Raw genomic sequence first — 15097 nt, 5'->3', positions numbered from 1 at the left:
TGTAAATAAATAAAAAGACTATCCCTTTCTACAATCTGCTTTCTGTTTAGACCACAACCCAGTGATTCTGTTCAGTTTAGGATATTATAATTTAAGAAACTGAAGATTAATCAGAGAAGGATCGCCAGCATGTTGAAAATGGCCTTGAGATAATGTCCTATAAAAACTGGCTGAAGGAGCAGGATATGTTTGACCTGGAGAAGGTTTAGAGAAACAAAATCACTGTCTTCAAGTACTTAAAGATATGAATGAAAAAATCAGACACAGCTCTAGGTCTGTAAGATATCTCAGAGGTCATTGATACCAATCCGCTATTTTATAAATGAAAGAATTAAGATTTAGAAAGTTTAAGTGACTCATCCAAGTCATCCAAAGTAAGCCTCAGAGGTAAGAGGACTTCAACTCAGACTCTCTAACTTTGAAGGTGCTATTCTTTTCTCTGAACTATATTGGCTCCAAGAAGGTAGAGCCAGGATCAATCAATTGCAAGGGGGGAAATGAAGGGAAAACTCCATTTGAGCTCTCTGAAAGTTGGATGGCTTACCTTGGGAGGTCTTAGAGGTCTCCAAGCAGCAGCATTGTGGAGGGAGAGGGTTCTTTTAGGGGATATAAATTGGACTAAGCTGCCAAGATCTCTCTCAGTTCTAAATTTCTGAAATGATCCTGTGATTTCTACAAAAAAACAGATATGCAACTTACCTGGTTTTCCTTATGCAACTGACCTGAAGCATAATCTTGTATGTATAATATAATATCCAAGTATAGAGAAAGAGGAAAAAGGAGGTAGAAAGAGGGGAGTCACAGCAGGGTGGTCTAGAGATTAGAAAATCCGGGATATTGCTACAAACTCAATGTATGTATGACCTTGGATAGAGTGCAACCTCTATTTCTCTGGACTTCAATTTTTCTCTCTTGTTAGATGAAGGGGTTGGACTTTCTGCTAAGGTTCTGTCTAGCTCTAACTGATCTATTTGAAATTTAAATAAAACAAGGAATAATCACATTTGAAAAAAATTGCAAATTTCAATTAAAAGCCATTGACAATTAAATGGCTGATCATCCAAACCTGAGATTAAAGTGGAAATTGCCTGAAAAGGTTGGGAGAAAAAAAAGGACCATTCCTTCCTGACCCTCAAAAAATCTTGCTTTTTATCCTTCCCATTTTATAATTAAGGAAACTGAAGATCATCAAAATGAAATGACTTTCCCAGGGTCATACAATTAGTAATTAATTGAAATCATATTAACTCTTCTTGTTCAATTGTGTTCAATTTTTCATAACCTCATTTGGGATTTTCTTGGCAACGATACTGAAGTGATTTGCCATTTCCTTCTCCAACATTAACTCTATTACAATGAAAATTCTATCTCCAAAGGAAAAGCAGAATGGTAGCTTAAAAAAGAAAAGAAGTTCCAGGGTTTGATTCTGCCTATTAGAAGCAAAGACTTGAAGTCTCTCCTCAAAAATCTAAACCATCCCAATAGGGATGACCAGTTTTAAAAGGTGGAAGATGGAAGACTAGACAAAAAGGTCAATTCTCTTCAGTTCAGCAAGAATTTAAGAGGATACTATGTGCCAGGCATTACACTAGGTACTGACAATGCAAAGATAAAAAATCTGAAACATCCTCTGTGCTCACACAGCTTACGCTCTTCTGATATACAGATTCTGATGGTTACAATAGATAAATAAATGCAAAATATATACAATAATAAATATAAAGTAATTGGGATGGAGAATTAATGGGAAATAAACAAAGACTTTAAACTGAGCTCTGAAGGGAACAAAAGGGATCCAAGAGGGTGGCTGAAGGAGAAGAACATTCCAGGGATTGAGGATAACTTGTATAAAGAGACGGGAGGTTAAAGGGTATAAATAGGTACCAACAAATACAATTGTTTGTCTGGAAATGTAAAAATCAGGTGCTTACTCATCATTTCCCTCCTCATATACTCTATGAATAAGATTGAAGGTTTTAATAGAATGCAAGTTCAATAGGAGAGGAATATGGCAATCAAAACAACTAGTATGAACCACCTGAAGACAAACATGGCATGTAGTAACCAGGAGATAGGATTACTATCTCCTCTATTACTATTTCTCTATAGTGATGAATCTTCATTGGAAGATAACCAGAATGGTGAAGAGTCTCAAAATCACACCACAAAAAAAAAAAAAAAAAAAATCAAATGAAGGAAATAGAAATGTTTAATCTGAAGAAAAGATGATCTAGAGAGGACATGATGTCCATATTCAACAAAGCTATTGTTTGTCCTTCATTCTCGAAGAGGAACATGACATCAGGGAAGTGTTGCCATGATATGCAAGTAAATTGCATTTAAGTGAAAGAAGGCTGTGCAGAGTCACCAGTCTCACTTTCTCCTGCAGAGCCATCTGGGACTAGTGACAATATATAGATCGGTAGGACTGGGAGATAGCCCTGGATACAATGGGAAGCCTTGGTCTTTTTAAGGCATGATCTTTTAACAATTTTCAGTTTGACTGAGGCAATGCCCAGTCAGTGATTAAGGCTAAGTAAGAAATGAGATAAAGAATGCCTCTTTTATCTTGTTAAATACGCGCACACACACACACACACACACATAAAGCAAGCATACATGAATATATACATATCACAATCTGAAAGAGGAACATCCTCAGAGTTTCTGGCCAAAACAAAAACAATTGTTACTTACATTTACTCTGAAACAATTAAGGTCCAAACAATGACCAAGTGGGACTTGGCGTGTGACCTATTGTTGGTCAATCAATGAAAGCCAGACTGATTTGGATTTAAAGCTTGGTCCTTAAGAAAGAAATTTAGCCTGTAAACTCTAAGATATTGTGTCAGCAATCAAAAGGTAAGGGTATGATATTCTCATTGGACAGAGAAAAGAAGAGGGATAGAAAAAAAGAAAAAACACAGGCAGGACAAGACAAGACAGGACAAGAAAAGCTATACTGCCCAATTGACTAGTTCCAGTTGAGTCCCCAGTAGGGCAATTCCTACAACTCACTAAGGTTGTTGTTTGTCTTTCATTCTCAAAGAGGACCATGACATCAGGGAAATGATATCATGATATGCAAGTGAATTGGATTTAAGTGAGAAAGGGCTGTGCAAGGTCACCTGCCTCACTTTTTCCTCTGGAGTTATCTGGGTCCAGTAGCCAAATGTAGATCAGGAAGGCTAGAGATGGCTCTCCTTCAAGAAGGCAGTGAGATGCTACAAGGTATAATATTCTGGGTTTGCAGTCGGGAATATCTGAGTTAAACTCTAGTCTCTGGTACTTATTTGGAAACTTACTGTGTGACTCTGGGCAAGTCATTTAACTCGTGTCTGCCTCAGTGTCTTCAAATATAAAATGAGGGTGATTATAGCATCTACCACCCAGAATTACTGTGAGAATTAAATGAGATTTTTTAAAGCACTTGGAACATATTAAACACATAATGCTTGGGGTTTTTTCTTTCAAGAATTTAATCAACTGTTACATAGAATGGGGGCCAATCTTTTTCTGCTTATCCTTCCAAGGACAGAAATGGGTAGAAATTAAGACCAGATTTAGGTTCCACATGAGGAAAACCTCATTCCAATTAGAACTATACTACAAAGAAATGGACTGTCTGATAAGGTAGTAATATTCCTTTTCCTTGAGGTCTTCAAGTGAAGGTTAGATCCATCAACTTTTGGGTGCTATTATACAATATGGCCTTTGAGACGCTTTTTCACTTTTGGGATCATGAAAATCTATGGTTCTGGATGCCAGAATAAGAAAAAAATCCTACTTTGTCCTAAGACAGTTTCATACAATGAAAAAAAGGTACTGAGCTCAAGAGAGCTGGGGGTCCGGGGAGTCCTGGATTGTAATACCCATGGCTGTAATTGGGTGACTAAGCAAGTTTCAGAGAACTTAGTTCTCTCATCTATGTAGGGAGACAATAGACTTTTCAATGTTAAAAATATCACAACAGGGTAAAAGGTTTTGCCCTAAACCCTAAAAGATTTTGGAAATGTCTAATCCCAATGAAAACAATTGTCTAAAATAGAGGGTTCTGCTCTTTGCCCAGAAATAGGAATGACAAAGATATAATATTAGTTTTGTTGAAGTCTACCTGGTTTTTGTGTCTACCTGTTTAGAGTGGTTGTGACTAAAGGGTTGTCAATTTCTCTGTAGAAAAAGATTTTAACCACTATTCTGTAGCATATTATAGTTGAGGCCATAATAACTTGAAGAAATGAAGCTAAGAAGCTGATAGCAAGAAGCAATATCCAGATTATGAGGCTATGTATATGAAACAGGAATAATGATACTCATCTTGGTTACCTTATAAGTCATTTAAAGGACCGAATAAGGTATTTTGCTAGCCTCAGAGAGCTATTTAAATGCGAACAAATTTTTTTGTTTGTTGTTCTGATGAGTTGCCCTGTCTTTCAGAAAAGCTCTCTACCATTTTGATCCTGAAAAAAACTTCTCTGTACAAATTCAAATATTCAACAGCCTGCAATCATGATCTGCATTATCTTGCATTACCTAATTTAAGGTGTATCACAAATGCTTTCTCCCTATCCCCCCCAATTTTTTTTACTTCCTTTTCCTTGAAATTTCTGCACTAGATATTCACTTCTTTTGACTAAGCATTTCCTCTTGACTATTCTCCATTGAAATATAAATATAAAATATAATAATTTCTTAACACCTCAGGATATCATTTAAAGTACCTAAACATTTCCATCTATTGAGACTGAACAAAAGCAACAAAAACTGTTGGATCAATGACCTCCTGGAAAAATGGAAGAGAAAGAAGGAAAGGAGTTTGTAGAAGAGTGAGTCTAGAGGCCTAAGTTTTTTTGGCCTTCATTAAATTTACAATTTTGTCAAGGACCAGCTCTGCATACAAGGAAATAATTTTCAGGTATTCTGATGGAAGACATGAGAAAGGAGACTAGGAGAATGTATGTATGAGTCCCTGGACCATTAACTGATTTCTCAATGCTGATTTGCAATGGGAGATGATGCAGTTGGTATCAAGGCTATAGCCTTTCATCAATCCTTGTATCCTGTTTTTTAAATAAGAAATATTGTCTATAAGCCTCTAAGGGAGGCATGAAAACATAGTACAGGATATGAGTCAGCCTGAACCACGCTGAGTTAGAAAATGACACAAATTTCTCTAATTTAGGGCTAGGTCTGTGTTAAGAATATAACCAATGTGGATGTGGACACATTCTGGATCCTTTAGGGGTAATCTAGGTAAATGGGGTTATAATAAGAGCTTCAGAGGGGTCTAGGACATTCAGTCTTGACCTAGGCTCAGGAATGATGCTATATATTGATTATGGTCCGGAGAACATTGAGGCAGAATAAGGGGGGGGGGGGGGGAACAGGAAAGACAATGGAGAAAATATGGTGGCCAAGCGCTCCCCCTGCTGGCTACATATGGAATCAAAGCAGCAGTGGCAACTGCCCAGCCCAGTACAACCCTTAAGGCTCTGGAAGGCACATCTGGCCAGGGAAGGGAGGGAGAGAGGGGGAAGGGAGGGAGAGAGGGGGAAGGGAGGGAGAGAGGGGGAAGGAAGGAAGGAAGGAAGGAAGGAAGGAAGGAAGGAAGGAAGGAAGGAAGGGAGGGAGGGAGGGAGGGAGGGAGGAAGGGATAAAATGAGGGAGGAAGGAAGATCCAGTAAAGTAGGAAAGAAAAGCAGAAAGGAGAGCGAGGAGAAAGGAAACTTGAGACTCCAGAGGCCAGTTCCTCCTGTAATGGGTCAAAGAGATAGAGATATTCCAGCTCCCCACCTATATCCTTCCCAGATCAAGGCATAGAAGGAGCTTGAGGAAGATATAAGTCCCTGACTCCAGATAGCAAGCATAGGACTGTGTGCTTCATACGTCTCCATTACTTCATTCCAAATGACCCAACTAAACCCTGGGTCCTCCTATTTCCCTATCAATGGTTTTTGGAGCAAGAAGTCTCTGAATGGGCTCCAGTCATAGCCCTGAGTTTCCACTCCCAGCTCCAACTATCGATTTCCCACATCATTCGCTAGGAGTGGCGGGTATGATTAGCTCCCTCCCATCTCCCAGTAAAGCCTGAATACAGTTCCCTTGTTTCTGAAAAACAGAGTTAATACAGGACTCTCAATCAGGAAATCCATCCCCAGTGAGACTGGGATCATAGCCAGGCTGAATAATTAAGCCAGGTCCCTAGACAGGGCCAGGCTGGCTTGTCCCATCTCCCCTTCCCCAGGGTGTCTCCCTCTAATTAAATTCCCTCTCTTACTCTTTACAACAACAGTGCCGCTGAATACCAGTTTCACCACCTTTGCTGGGAGAAAAGATTACTATATTCACAGTATAATACAGGTGTAAACATGGGACTGCACTAATAGCTCTAGATTCCTCTTCCCATCCTTCAGGTTTTATTCCTTACCACGAACAGGTTGAGCTGAAAGGCACTGTTCACGGCTTTCTCTTGAGAGTATTAGACAACTGTGCAGAATGGCACCGAATACTATTCCTCCTGCCCAGATCCCCCAAACCCTTTCTATTTGTGAAGAGATAGATCCCTTCTCCTTGAAATTCACTCATCAATACAATTGCCACAGCTGGAGGGCAAAGGGAGGGGGAGAGTTAAAAGGATAGAGTCTTTTTTCCAGCTGAAAGGCTTTAGAGCTCTTGAGGAAAACTCTCCTTTGTCAATGAAATAGTATTGTAGCAACCCTGTTCTCCGAAATCAAGACTCCCTGAATCGCCACTGCCCTCATTTCTCCCTGTGGCAAAGCATCGCTTCATTTCAGAAGGCAGTACTCACTGATGGGCCAATTTTCCAAGACTACTTTGACAACTGCGAGGTACAGAAACACCATGGAAAATCCTCAGGATGTTTTCTTAAATAGATACACTGAGATTGGGAATGGAGTTGGGGGAGGGAGGGAGTGGCAATGGGAACCACATTCTATCCTCCCAGGTCCCTGGGAGACATACTTCTTGAAATTATTTCTCCCCCAATCCCCCTTAAAAAAAAAAAAAAAACCTGACATGGTGATAATTTTATAAGCTATGTTGCTCTTGTCAAATTATTCAACATCTGTCTTCATGTTCCCACAAAAATTAGCATAGGAGAGTAGTTTCTGATGACACCTTTGGTGAAATATTTTGACTTCTACCAGTAAGTTGCAAACAACCTGTCGTAAGGATAATGTCAATTTCCACTCCTGAATATTAAATAATACAGAGGTTTGTTGTGCTTTTGTGGGGGAGAGTAATCCTTGCCCTCTAAATGGCTGGAAGGCCTGCGGGGGTGGATATGCGGGAAGGAGGAGAGGACTAAGAAAGGAAGCTTCCTAAACAGAAGCTAATCCTCACTTTACTCCATTCCACCCCAGCCAGCCAGCCTATTCTCTCCAAGACCGGAGCCCCACAAGAAACCTTGGCTTTCCCTATTAATCAGCGCCTAAGAAGTCAAATAAACAAACTGACCCTAGAGGAAAAGAAAGACTGGGAGGGAATGAAGAAGGAGATGGGCAGGGACCCAGTCACCAAAGGACCATGTGACCCGAACTCAGCTGTGACAGCATCTGTACCAGGCCAGAGAAGAGAATGGAATAAGACTGGAAAAAATAAAACATCTGGTGAAAAAATTCCCTCTTCATTCTCCCTACCCTTCTCCATCTCCCCACTCAGGATTACACCCAGGAGGAAGGAGGGGGAAGAGGAAAAGGATCTCAAATGATAATTCCTGAAGTCCAAGGGAGCTATTATTAAATGAAATGGCAACAGAGATTATGACAGTCAAGAAGTGTTGGGAAAGGCAGGCTGAGTATCCTATTTCAGCTATGGAAATACTAATTTTTGAGTTCCTAGATTTTGCAATAACAACCGTACCTCTTCTTGGGGATAGTTCTGATTCCAATGGTTCTTAAAATCAGCAAATTTAGGAATGGAAAAGATTTTAGAAGCATCTATTTCAATCTTCCCCTTTTGTAGATTGGGAAACAGATCTGTCAGAGTAAAAAGACTTGCCGATAACTAAATGAGTAATAACTATCTTAGGCAAGATTTGAACCCCATCCTTTGATTTCAAGATCAGCTCTCTTTCTATTGTACCATGTAATCAGGGGCTGAGTCAGGCCCATTTACCGAAATTCTCCTCTAAACAGAAACCCCTAAATGTTCTAAATTGACCCCTTGCCCCAAGATTAAGATAGTGACATTTGCCTCAGTAATGCCACATAGAATCAGTATACAGAGAGAGAGAGACAGAGACAGAGACAGAGAGGAATGCAAAGTAGGGTAATGGAAAATAGTGGGATGAGAGTCAGGAGATCTTAATTACAATCCCAGCCTTGACATTTTTTACCTGTATGACCCTAGACAAATCATTTATCTTTTCCAAGACTCATCTAGCAAACCTCAACTTGTTGTATGAATGTTTATTTTATAGTTATCCTTTCTTCCTACACTTGGGGAGAAGAGAACATTGTTTCTACCTTACACTGGGTGAGAGAATATTTGAAGACGGGATGGCTTCTTTTCTGAGTTTTATGGAGATGTGCTGCTTCTCATCTGTCTCTCAAGATCCACATCCCTATCCACATCCCTATGCACAAAGTCAATGGGCGGATAGCGCTGGACAGCTCCCCATTTCTTCCCTTGCCTAGATTTTCTGGGTCTTAATCCCAGTTCCCTATTGCCCTATAAGTTCTGCAATATAAGAATGACTTTTCTATAACTCCCCTAAAGAAAAAATTCCAGGAGTGGCCTGTCACCCCTTTCCTCCCCACTGACTTGCCTGAGTCCTTCCCACCAACCTCGCCCAATTCATCTGGTTTTAGAAAAAACTGCCGCAGTCTGAGGTCTTTCCCCAGTCCAGTCCTTCCAACCCAGTGTCACACCTACCTCTGGCTTCATAGCCAAATCTAAGAATCTTGTGGCCCTTCTTACCACAAACCCAAGTCCTTGCTCACACATTCTTTTTTCTCCCTGGTAGCTCTATCTACTTTGAGGAGAAACCATTTGGAAGTGAGTAAAACAGAAATTTTGGGCTCTGACCCACAATTCTTAAAATCAAGCCAAATTTCAGTAAGAGAATCTCCCTTCCCTGCCTAGAGTTTCCTGTATCTCAATTAAATGTGCTGTCACCTGTCATCCCCACTCGCTGCATACAAGCTCCCCTTCTCCCCCATCCATCTTAATAAAACCTTACAGCCTAGCCTGTCCTCTTAAGGTTCTGCCCTGCCTTCAGTTACAAAATGGAAATTCTCAAAGGAGGTGGTGGCTCCCAAGATCAAACAGGCTGGGATTAACTCCATTCAATTGTCTCTTCCCTGATTTGCTCAAGATGTATAGAAGGATACCTTAATGGATAGCAAGAGGGAAACATCCAAAAAAAAAAAAAGTTAATAAAATTCCCCTTGAATCCCACCTCCAAACCCTCCAAAGTGATAGTCCCCTGAAACTATACACCTTGCAAATTCTCCATGTTCCCAGAAAGACTGTCTACTAAGCTGTAATGGCCAAGGTTCTCCAATTTAAGAAGCTTTTAAGTCTCTGAAGAAAAGACTAGTTAACCTAACAGAGAGATGGGAGTTACTTGATAAATATAGAATTGTCACAGAATAATACCAGGGAGTACTGAGAGGAAGACTTTGGGAACATCTATCATAATATTAAGGGGAAAAAAGGAAGAAAGAAAAAATGGCTTTTCCCATTCCTCCTTCTCATCCAGACCCCTTTTGCAAGCAGACTGGCTGGAGAAGATCTTGAGTTTCCTTTCCTCTTTATGGAAGAGTAAAGTAAAGGTTTAAACACTGAAAGAAGGAAAAAAATTGTGGTAATGGAAAAGAAGGGAGAAAGAAAAGAAAGGAGGAAAGAAGGGAGAAAGAAAAGGAAGAAAAAAAAGGGGAGGAGGAAAAGGGAAAGAAAGGGGAAAAGGAAAGATAGAATGGAGTGATGGAGAAATGAAAAGGAAAGAAAGAATAAAACAAGCCAGGAAAGGACACTGGAAAAAGAAAAACAGGAGAGGGGAGAAGGATGAGGGAAGGAAGGAAAAAAGGAAGAAAGGCAGGAAAGGGAGAGGAAGAGCAGAAGACAAGGAAAGGAAGAAGGAACAGAGAAGGGGAAAGAAGAAAGAGGGAGAAAGTAAGAAAGAAGAAATGATGAGACACAAGGAGATAAGGAAGAAGGAGAAAGGGGGAAAGGTACGGGGAAGGAAAGAAGGAAGGAAGGAAGAAAGGAAGAAAGGAAGGAAGGAAGGAAGGAAGGAAGGAAGGAAGGAAGGAAGGAAGGAAGGAAGGAAGGAAGGAAGGAAAGAAGGAAAGAAGGAAGGCAGGCGCTGTTCCTGAATTTCTCTTTTCTCTCTACCTCAGCACTCTAGGCCACTGAGTGGGTGGAGGTCTCCTACTGGCTTTTCCACCTTCAGCTTCTTTCTTCCTCCTTCTTTGCCACTGGCCACTCAGGAGGACCTGGCAGCAGGAGAAGCGCAAACTAATTAAAAAGCTTAGAGTTTGGCTGGGAGCCTCAGCCAGCCCCGCCCTGGGGAGAATTAAGCCTGCACTGGCCGTTAGTGTCTCTGCGAACATATTACATCGCCGCCGCACCTCCAGACACGCTGGCCTACTCCTTGCACGGTGTCCCCACCAGGACGGCTGAACACACACACACACACACACACACACACACACACACACACACACCATGAAACAGGACTTCTTTTATACCTCAAGGCTGGCATTTCTGGGAAGACAGCAACTTAGATCTTTTCTCCTACATACATACACATTCTAAACTGGACCTAACCACCATCAGTGAGGCTCGCATTATCAGTTCCCTTAGCCCTAGAGACAGTGAGAGAAAAAGAAAGTACAAGCAAAAGCTTCGTTCCTCCCATCAAAGCAACACATCATTAAAAAGTGCCCTACAAAGACAGCCACAGCATCAGGGAAAGCAAAGCAAGAGAGAGCCATGGGGTGACTGACTGCCAATGCTCCTGGGACTCCAGGGGAGAACACCCCCCTCACGTCTTTCTAACTGTCCAACAGCACACATACCCGAATCACAACCACCACCTAGCCCCACCTCCTGAACTAGGGAGCTCAGCTAGTCTCGGAGAAGGCCTGCCTGGAAGAATGACTTTATCGATATATCCAAGGGGCGGAGGAATGGGAAGGCAGGGGCCAGAGAAGCAAAGAGAAGGCTGCAGTAACTCCCTGATATTCTAGAGAAATCTAAGTGGACACTTAATTGGGGCGGGGGTGGGGTGGGGGGAGGAGGAAAAGAAGGTTTTCTGGTTTTTTCCTTGACAAGATCTCTGAAAACATTTTCAGGAAGGTTGCGTGTGTGTATGTATGTGTGTGTGAGAGATGCATTATGGTCTGCACAAATAAGTAGTACCCACCTTGTGGGTACATGTTGTGTTCCTGTTTTTCGAAGGAGTGTGTGTGTGTGTGTGTGTGTGTGTGTGTTTTCCAGGGCTATGGGGAGTAAGGGATAGGGAGTATCGGGATATGCTCTGTAAATAACAGGGATGTCTGATAAAGGAGTGTCTCGGCAGATTGTTCCAAAGATGCTAAGGGAAGCTGAGACTCGGAGTAGGTGTCCTTTGCCCTCTTGATCCTAGGAGAAGTTGGAAAAGACAAAGCTTGCCTTTCGTAGCTGGTACTAGGGAGAAAATCGGGGTGCAGAGATAACCAGCAAGCGAACCAGAGGTAGACTGGCCCAGGAAATTGGAAACTGGCTCACCCAGCAGTCTTCTTATTTGTTCCCCACTATACACAATCTTGTCGCCATGAACCCCAGATTCCCCTCAATTTTCATTTACTAGTCCAAACCTTGTGGGAGCAAGGCCTGAAGAGGGAGAGGTTGTGGAATAACGAATCTAGACGCGCTCGCCAACTTTGAGCTAACATGCTTTCCTGAGCCCGGCTCTCTGCGCCTCGCTAGGGAGTGCCAGGGAGTGACGGACATTAAGGACCTCTCACCTGCAATCACCTCCCAGCCTACACTGGTCAGCACGACCCCTAATTGGAAGCAGAGTTCAAAGGCTGCCAGTTCCCAAGCTTTCCTTTCCTTAGGCGCCTTAGAGGGAGCCAGGACCAGAACAGCAATTCCCCGCCAGTCCTCAAGACCACGCGCACTTTGCGCCCCCGGCAAACTTTACGCTCTCTGCAGCCCAGCTGGCGAGGAACAGTCTGGAGGGAAATCTTACCGTAGACACCTTGTCCCTTGCAGTACATAGGGACCAGGGTCAGTAATAGAAGGCAGGTCACCTCCATCTTCACCGCCGGTGCCTCATCCCCGCGGGGCAGCTCAGCCCTAGAGGCGGCGAGGAGCGCATCCACCAGGGTGCCTCCTAGCCTTCCGTTTGTCCCCCAAACCTGCGCTGGAGACCGCGGCTGCCGCGACCCGGAGCAAGAGACTGGGGCCGCGACAGCTGCGGCGGCGGCAGCGACAGCAGCTAGGACTCCTCCAGAAACGCCGTTGTCAAAGCGGTGATCCAGGGGGCGCTGGCCGGGAGCAGGGCGGCTTAGTCCACCCCGACAATCCAGCCAGCGCCCCGGCCTCTTCTCCGGGAAGAGTCTGACTCAGGGGCGGCAGTGGTCTAAGGACAGCGAGCCTCAGCCGCAGATCTCTGGGGGCTGGCGGGGAGGGACGAAGTGAAGAGGGAGAATGGAAAGCTCGGCCCCTTCCACTCTGGGTGAGAAAGAAATGGGAGTTTGGGGAGGCGGGGGACTCCTCCCCTTTCTGTGGGAGGGGACAGGTCAGTGGGGCCCCTTCTGCTGAGCGTCTGATAAATTGGTGATCAAAAAGCGTCAAACTTGGCGGTCTTCCCCCACTCCCAGAGGGGATACCTCCCTGTGGGGAGAGGAGAGAGGGGAGAAAAGAGGTGTCTCGTGTGCCAAACAGATTAATCTGATAGCTTTAGTCCTAGCCCAGCTGAGCTAAAACATCCACGCCCGGGTAGAGGAGGAGACCGCTGGACACTGGTACCCCACCTCTTCTTCAAAACCGAAAAGCCTCCAAGGCCCGCAGTTCTTCCGTTCCCGGAGTGGCGGGAATGAAGGAGGCGTTTCAGTCTCTCTGGAACTAGTGCCGAGGTTTCCCCCAGGGAGGGGCAGCTTTTCACCTCGGTCTGTCCTGGGAGCTTCTCAACTCCTCTTCCTTGGTCCTGGAGGTTCAGAGAGCAAAGTTAGAAGCGGCTTCGGCTCCGGAGAAATCCGAGATCTCGTCCCCTCCAGGGACCCGCGCTGAAGAGTGAAGACGGCCCCCAAAAAGAAAAAAGGAAAGAAAAGTTTGAGTTGCTAAAAATATATGAAAACGATCGGTTTCTTCCTCTTGCAGCCTCGGGCCCGACCCTGCACCGGCAGTAGTGAGCTTCACGAGCTCGCTCTCTCCGCTCGGCTCTCCTCCGCCTCTGTCTGTCCGTGACTGGCGCTAGCTGGCTCCGTAGCTCTCAGGAGAACAGGGTTTAGCCTTCCCCGAAGTTGGCCAGCTCCCCCCGCCCCCGCCCCCGCCTGCCTCTCTCCCAGGCCAGCTGCCGGGGGCCCTCTCGGGCGGGGTGAGGCGCTGGCTGGGGGCTCCCCCCGAGGGCGGAGCAGAGCAGTCCAGTCGGGTCGCGAGCCCCAATCGTACTAGACCTTCCTTTTCAGTAACTTCACCTTCCGTGTGGTTCTTTTCATCCGCCCCCCCCCTCCCCTAGAGCTTTTTATTTCAACAGCCTCCCCCTTCTCCTTCTCTCTCTCCTTCCTTAGGTCTCTCGCTCTCCCTCCCTTTGTCGCTCGTTCTCCTGTTTGATTCCCCTCCAGTTAAAAAAAGGAGCCAATTAAAATGAGCGGAGCTCTTGCAGAGCCCTGCCTCTGTCCAATTTCCTCGCCTCCCCCAGGACCAATTAGAGAAAACAAAACAGGGATGGGGTAGCAGCCGGCTTCTTCTTACCCTTCTCTCTCTCTCTCTCTCTCTCTCTCCCCCTCCCTCCCTCCCTCCCTTCCCACTTCTTCCTTCTCTTTCCCTTTGCTCCCTCCCTTCTTTTGCTCTTGCATTTCCTCGCTGCCCCTCGCCCCCCTCCCCCGGGCAGGGAAATGTCAGAAAGCAGAAATGGATCCATCTATCCTGAGGACACTGGGAGAGAAAGGGACGTGGGTTTTAGCAAGCTGAAGAACGGGTTTAGGAAGCTACATTCGCACGCGCGCGCACACACCACACACACACACACACACACACACACACACACACACACACACACCCCACACACAGCCGAGCTGCTGCTGAACACGCAAGCTGCATTGCATGGTCGCACGGAATGTGTGTGCAATCGTGGCATATTCCCTGTGAATTCATAGACAAGGAACCGGAGTCCGTGGGATATTAACACTATTTTTGCCCCTTCCTTCTTTTTTGTCCACTTTTTTTCTGTATGGAACAGTGGGGTGGGGGATGGAGAAGGTTGAATGTCTTTCTGACAAGAGACTGGGAATTGAGGGCCGCTAGGGGGTAGGGGTGAAGAGATGGTGACCAAGGGACCGAAATGCTCCTGGGGACTTGTACGCGCTCTCTCGGAGGCCAGGGATTTGGCGCTGACAGCTCTCGTTTCTCTGCGGGCCATCGCAGGGCCCTGACCTAGGTCTGGGTCCCTGTCACTTCTACAACCAGCCCCGGCAGGCTCTTTCCGCTTGCTTTGGCAGCGGGCATCTAGCCTCTGAAGCCATCAGAATAAGAGACGAAGCTGGAAGGCGGAGACAGAGCGCGGCACTCGCCCTTGCTGCTGCCCCAAAGATGCCAACAGGTTTGCCCGCGGCCCGGCTCTCGCCTCTACCCGGCCATCTCATACTGCCATCCCCTTTCTCTCGCATTCTTGTGTCTTTTTACGTTCTCCATGGACTTCTAGCAGCTGGCTTAGGAAGGGTACATTTTCTGAGGCTACCCTTCCCTCCACCTCCCGACAGACACCTAAGGAACGCCGGACCCTCCTGGTCCTTGGGAGTCCAGCGCCCCCTCCCCACCCCTTAGCCTATATCGATGTCTTGAGGGCCGAGAGAGCACACCGGGGTTCTGGGGCCTGGAGGAGGGCGGCGTTAGAGAGCTGCACTTAAGGCTGGTATCCCCG

At 45.1% G+C, this 15097-nt stretch overlaps 1 protein-coding gene across 2 annotated transcripts in view; it reads right to left on the bottom strand.

Annotated features, from left to right (window-relative positions):
* Positions 1–13690, bottom strand: part of MDGA1 (MAM domain containing glycosylphosphatidylinositol anchor 1) — an 89593-nt gene extending 75903 nt beyond the window's left edge. The window contains exon 1 of one of the 2 annotated variants that reach the window (XM_031964930.1): positions 12203–13690. In XM_031964930.1, coding sequence (XP_031820790.1) covers positions 12203–12269 — 67 coding nt within the window. In that variant the 5' untranslated portion in view covers positions 12270–13690. The remainder of the gene's footprint in view (positions 1–12202) is intronic. The other variant, XM_003769024.3, reaches the window with a different exon arrangement.
* Positions 13691–15097: the final 1407 nt, after the last annotated feature.

Source organism: Sarcophilus harrisii, chromosome 4 (genome assembly GCF_902635505.1).
Source record: "Sarcophilus harrisii chromosome 4, mSarHar1.11, whole genome shotgun sequence".
Classification (NCBI taxonomy): Eukaryota; Metazoa; Chordata; class Mammalia; order Dasyuromorphia; family Dasyuridae; genus Sarcophilus; species Sarcophilus harrisii.
This window is presented reverse-complemented; position numbering and strand designations above follow the sequence as displayed.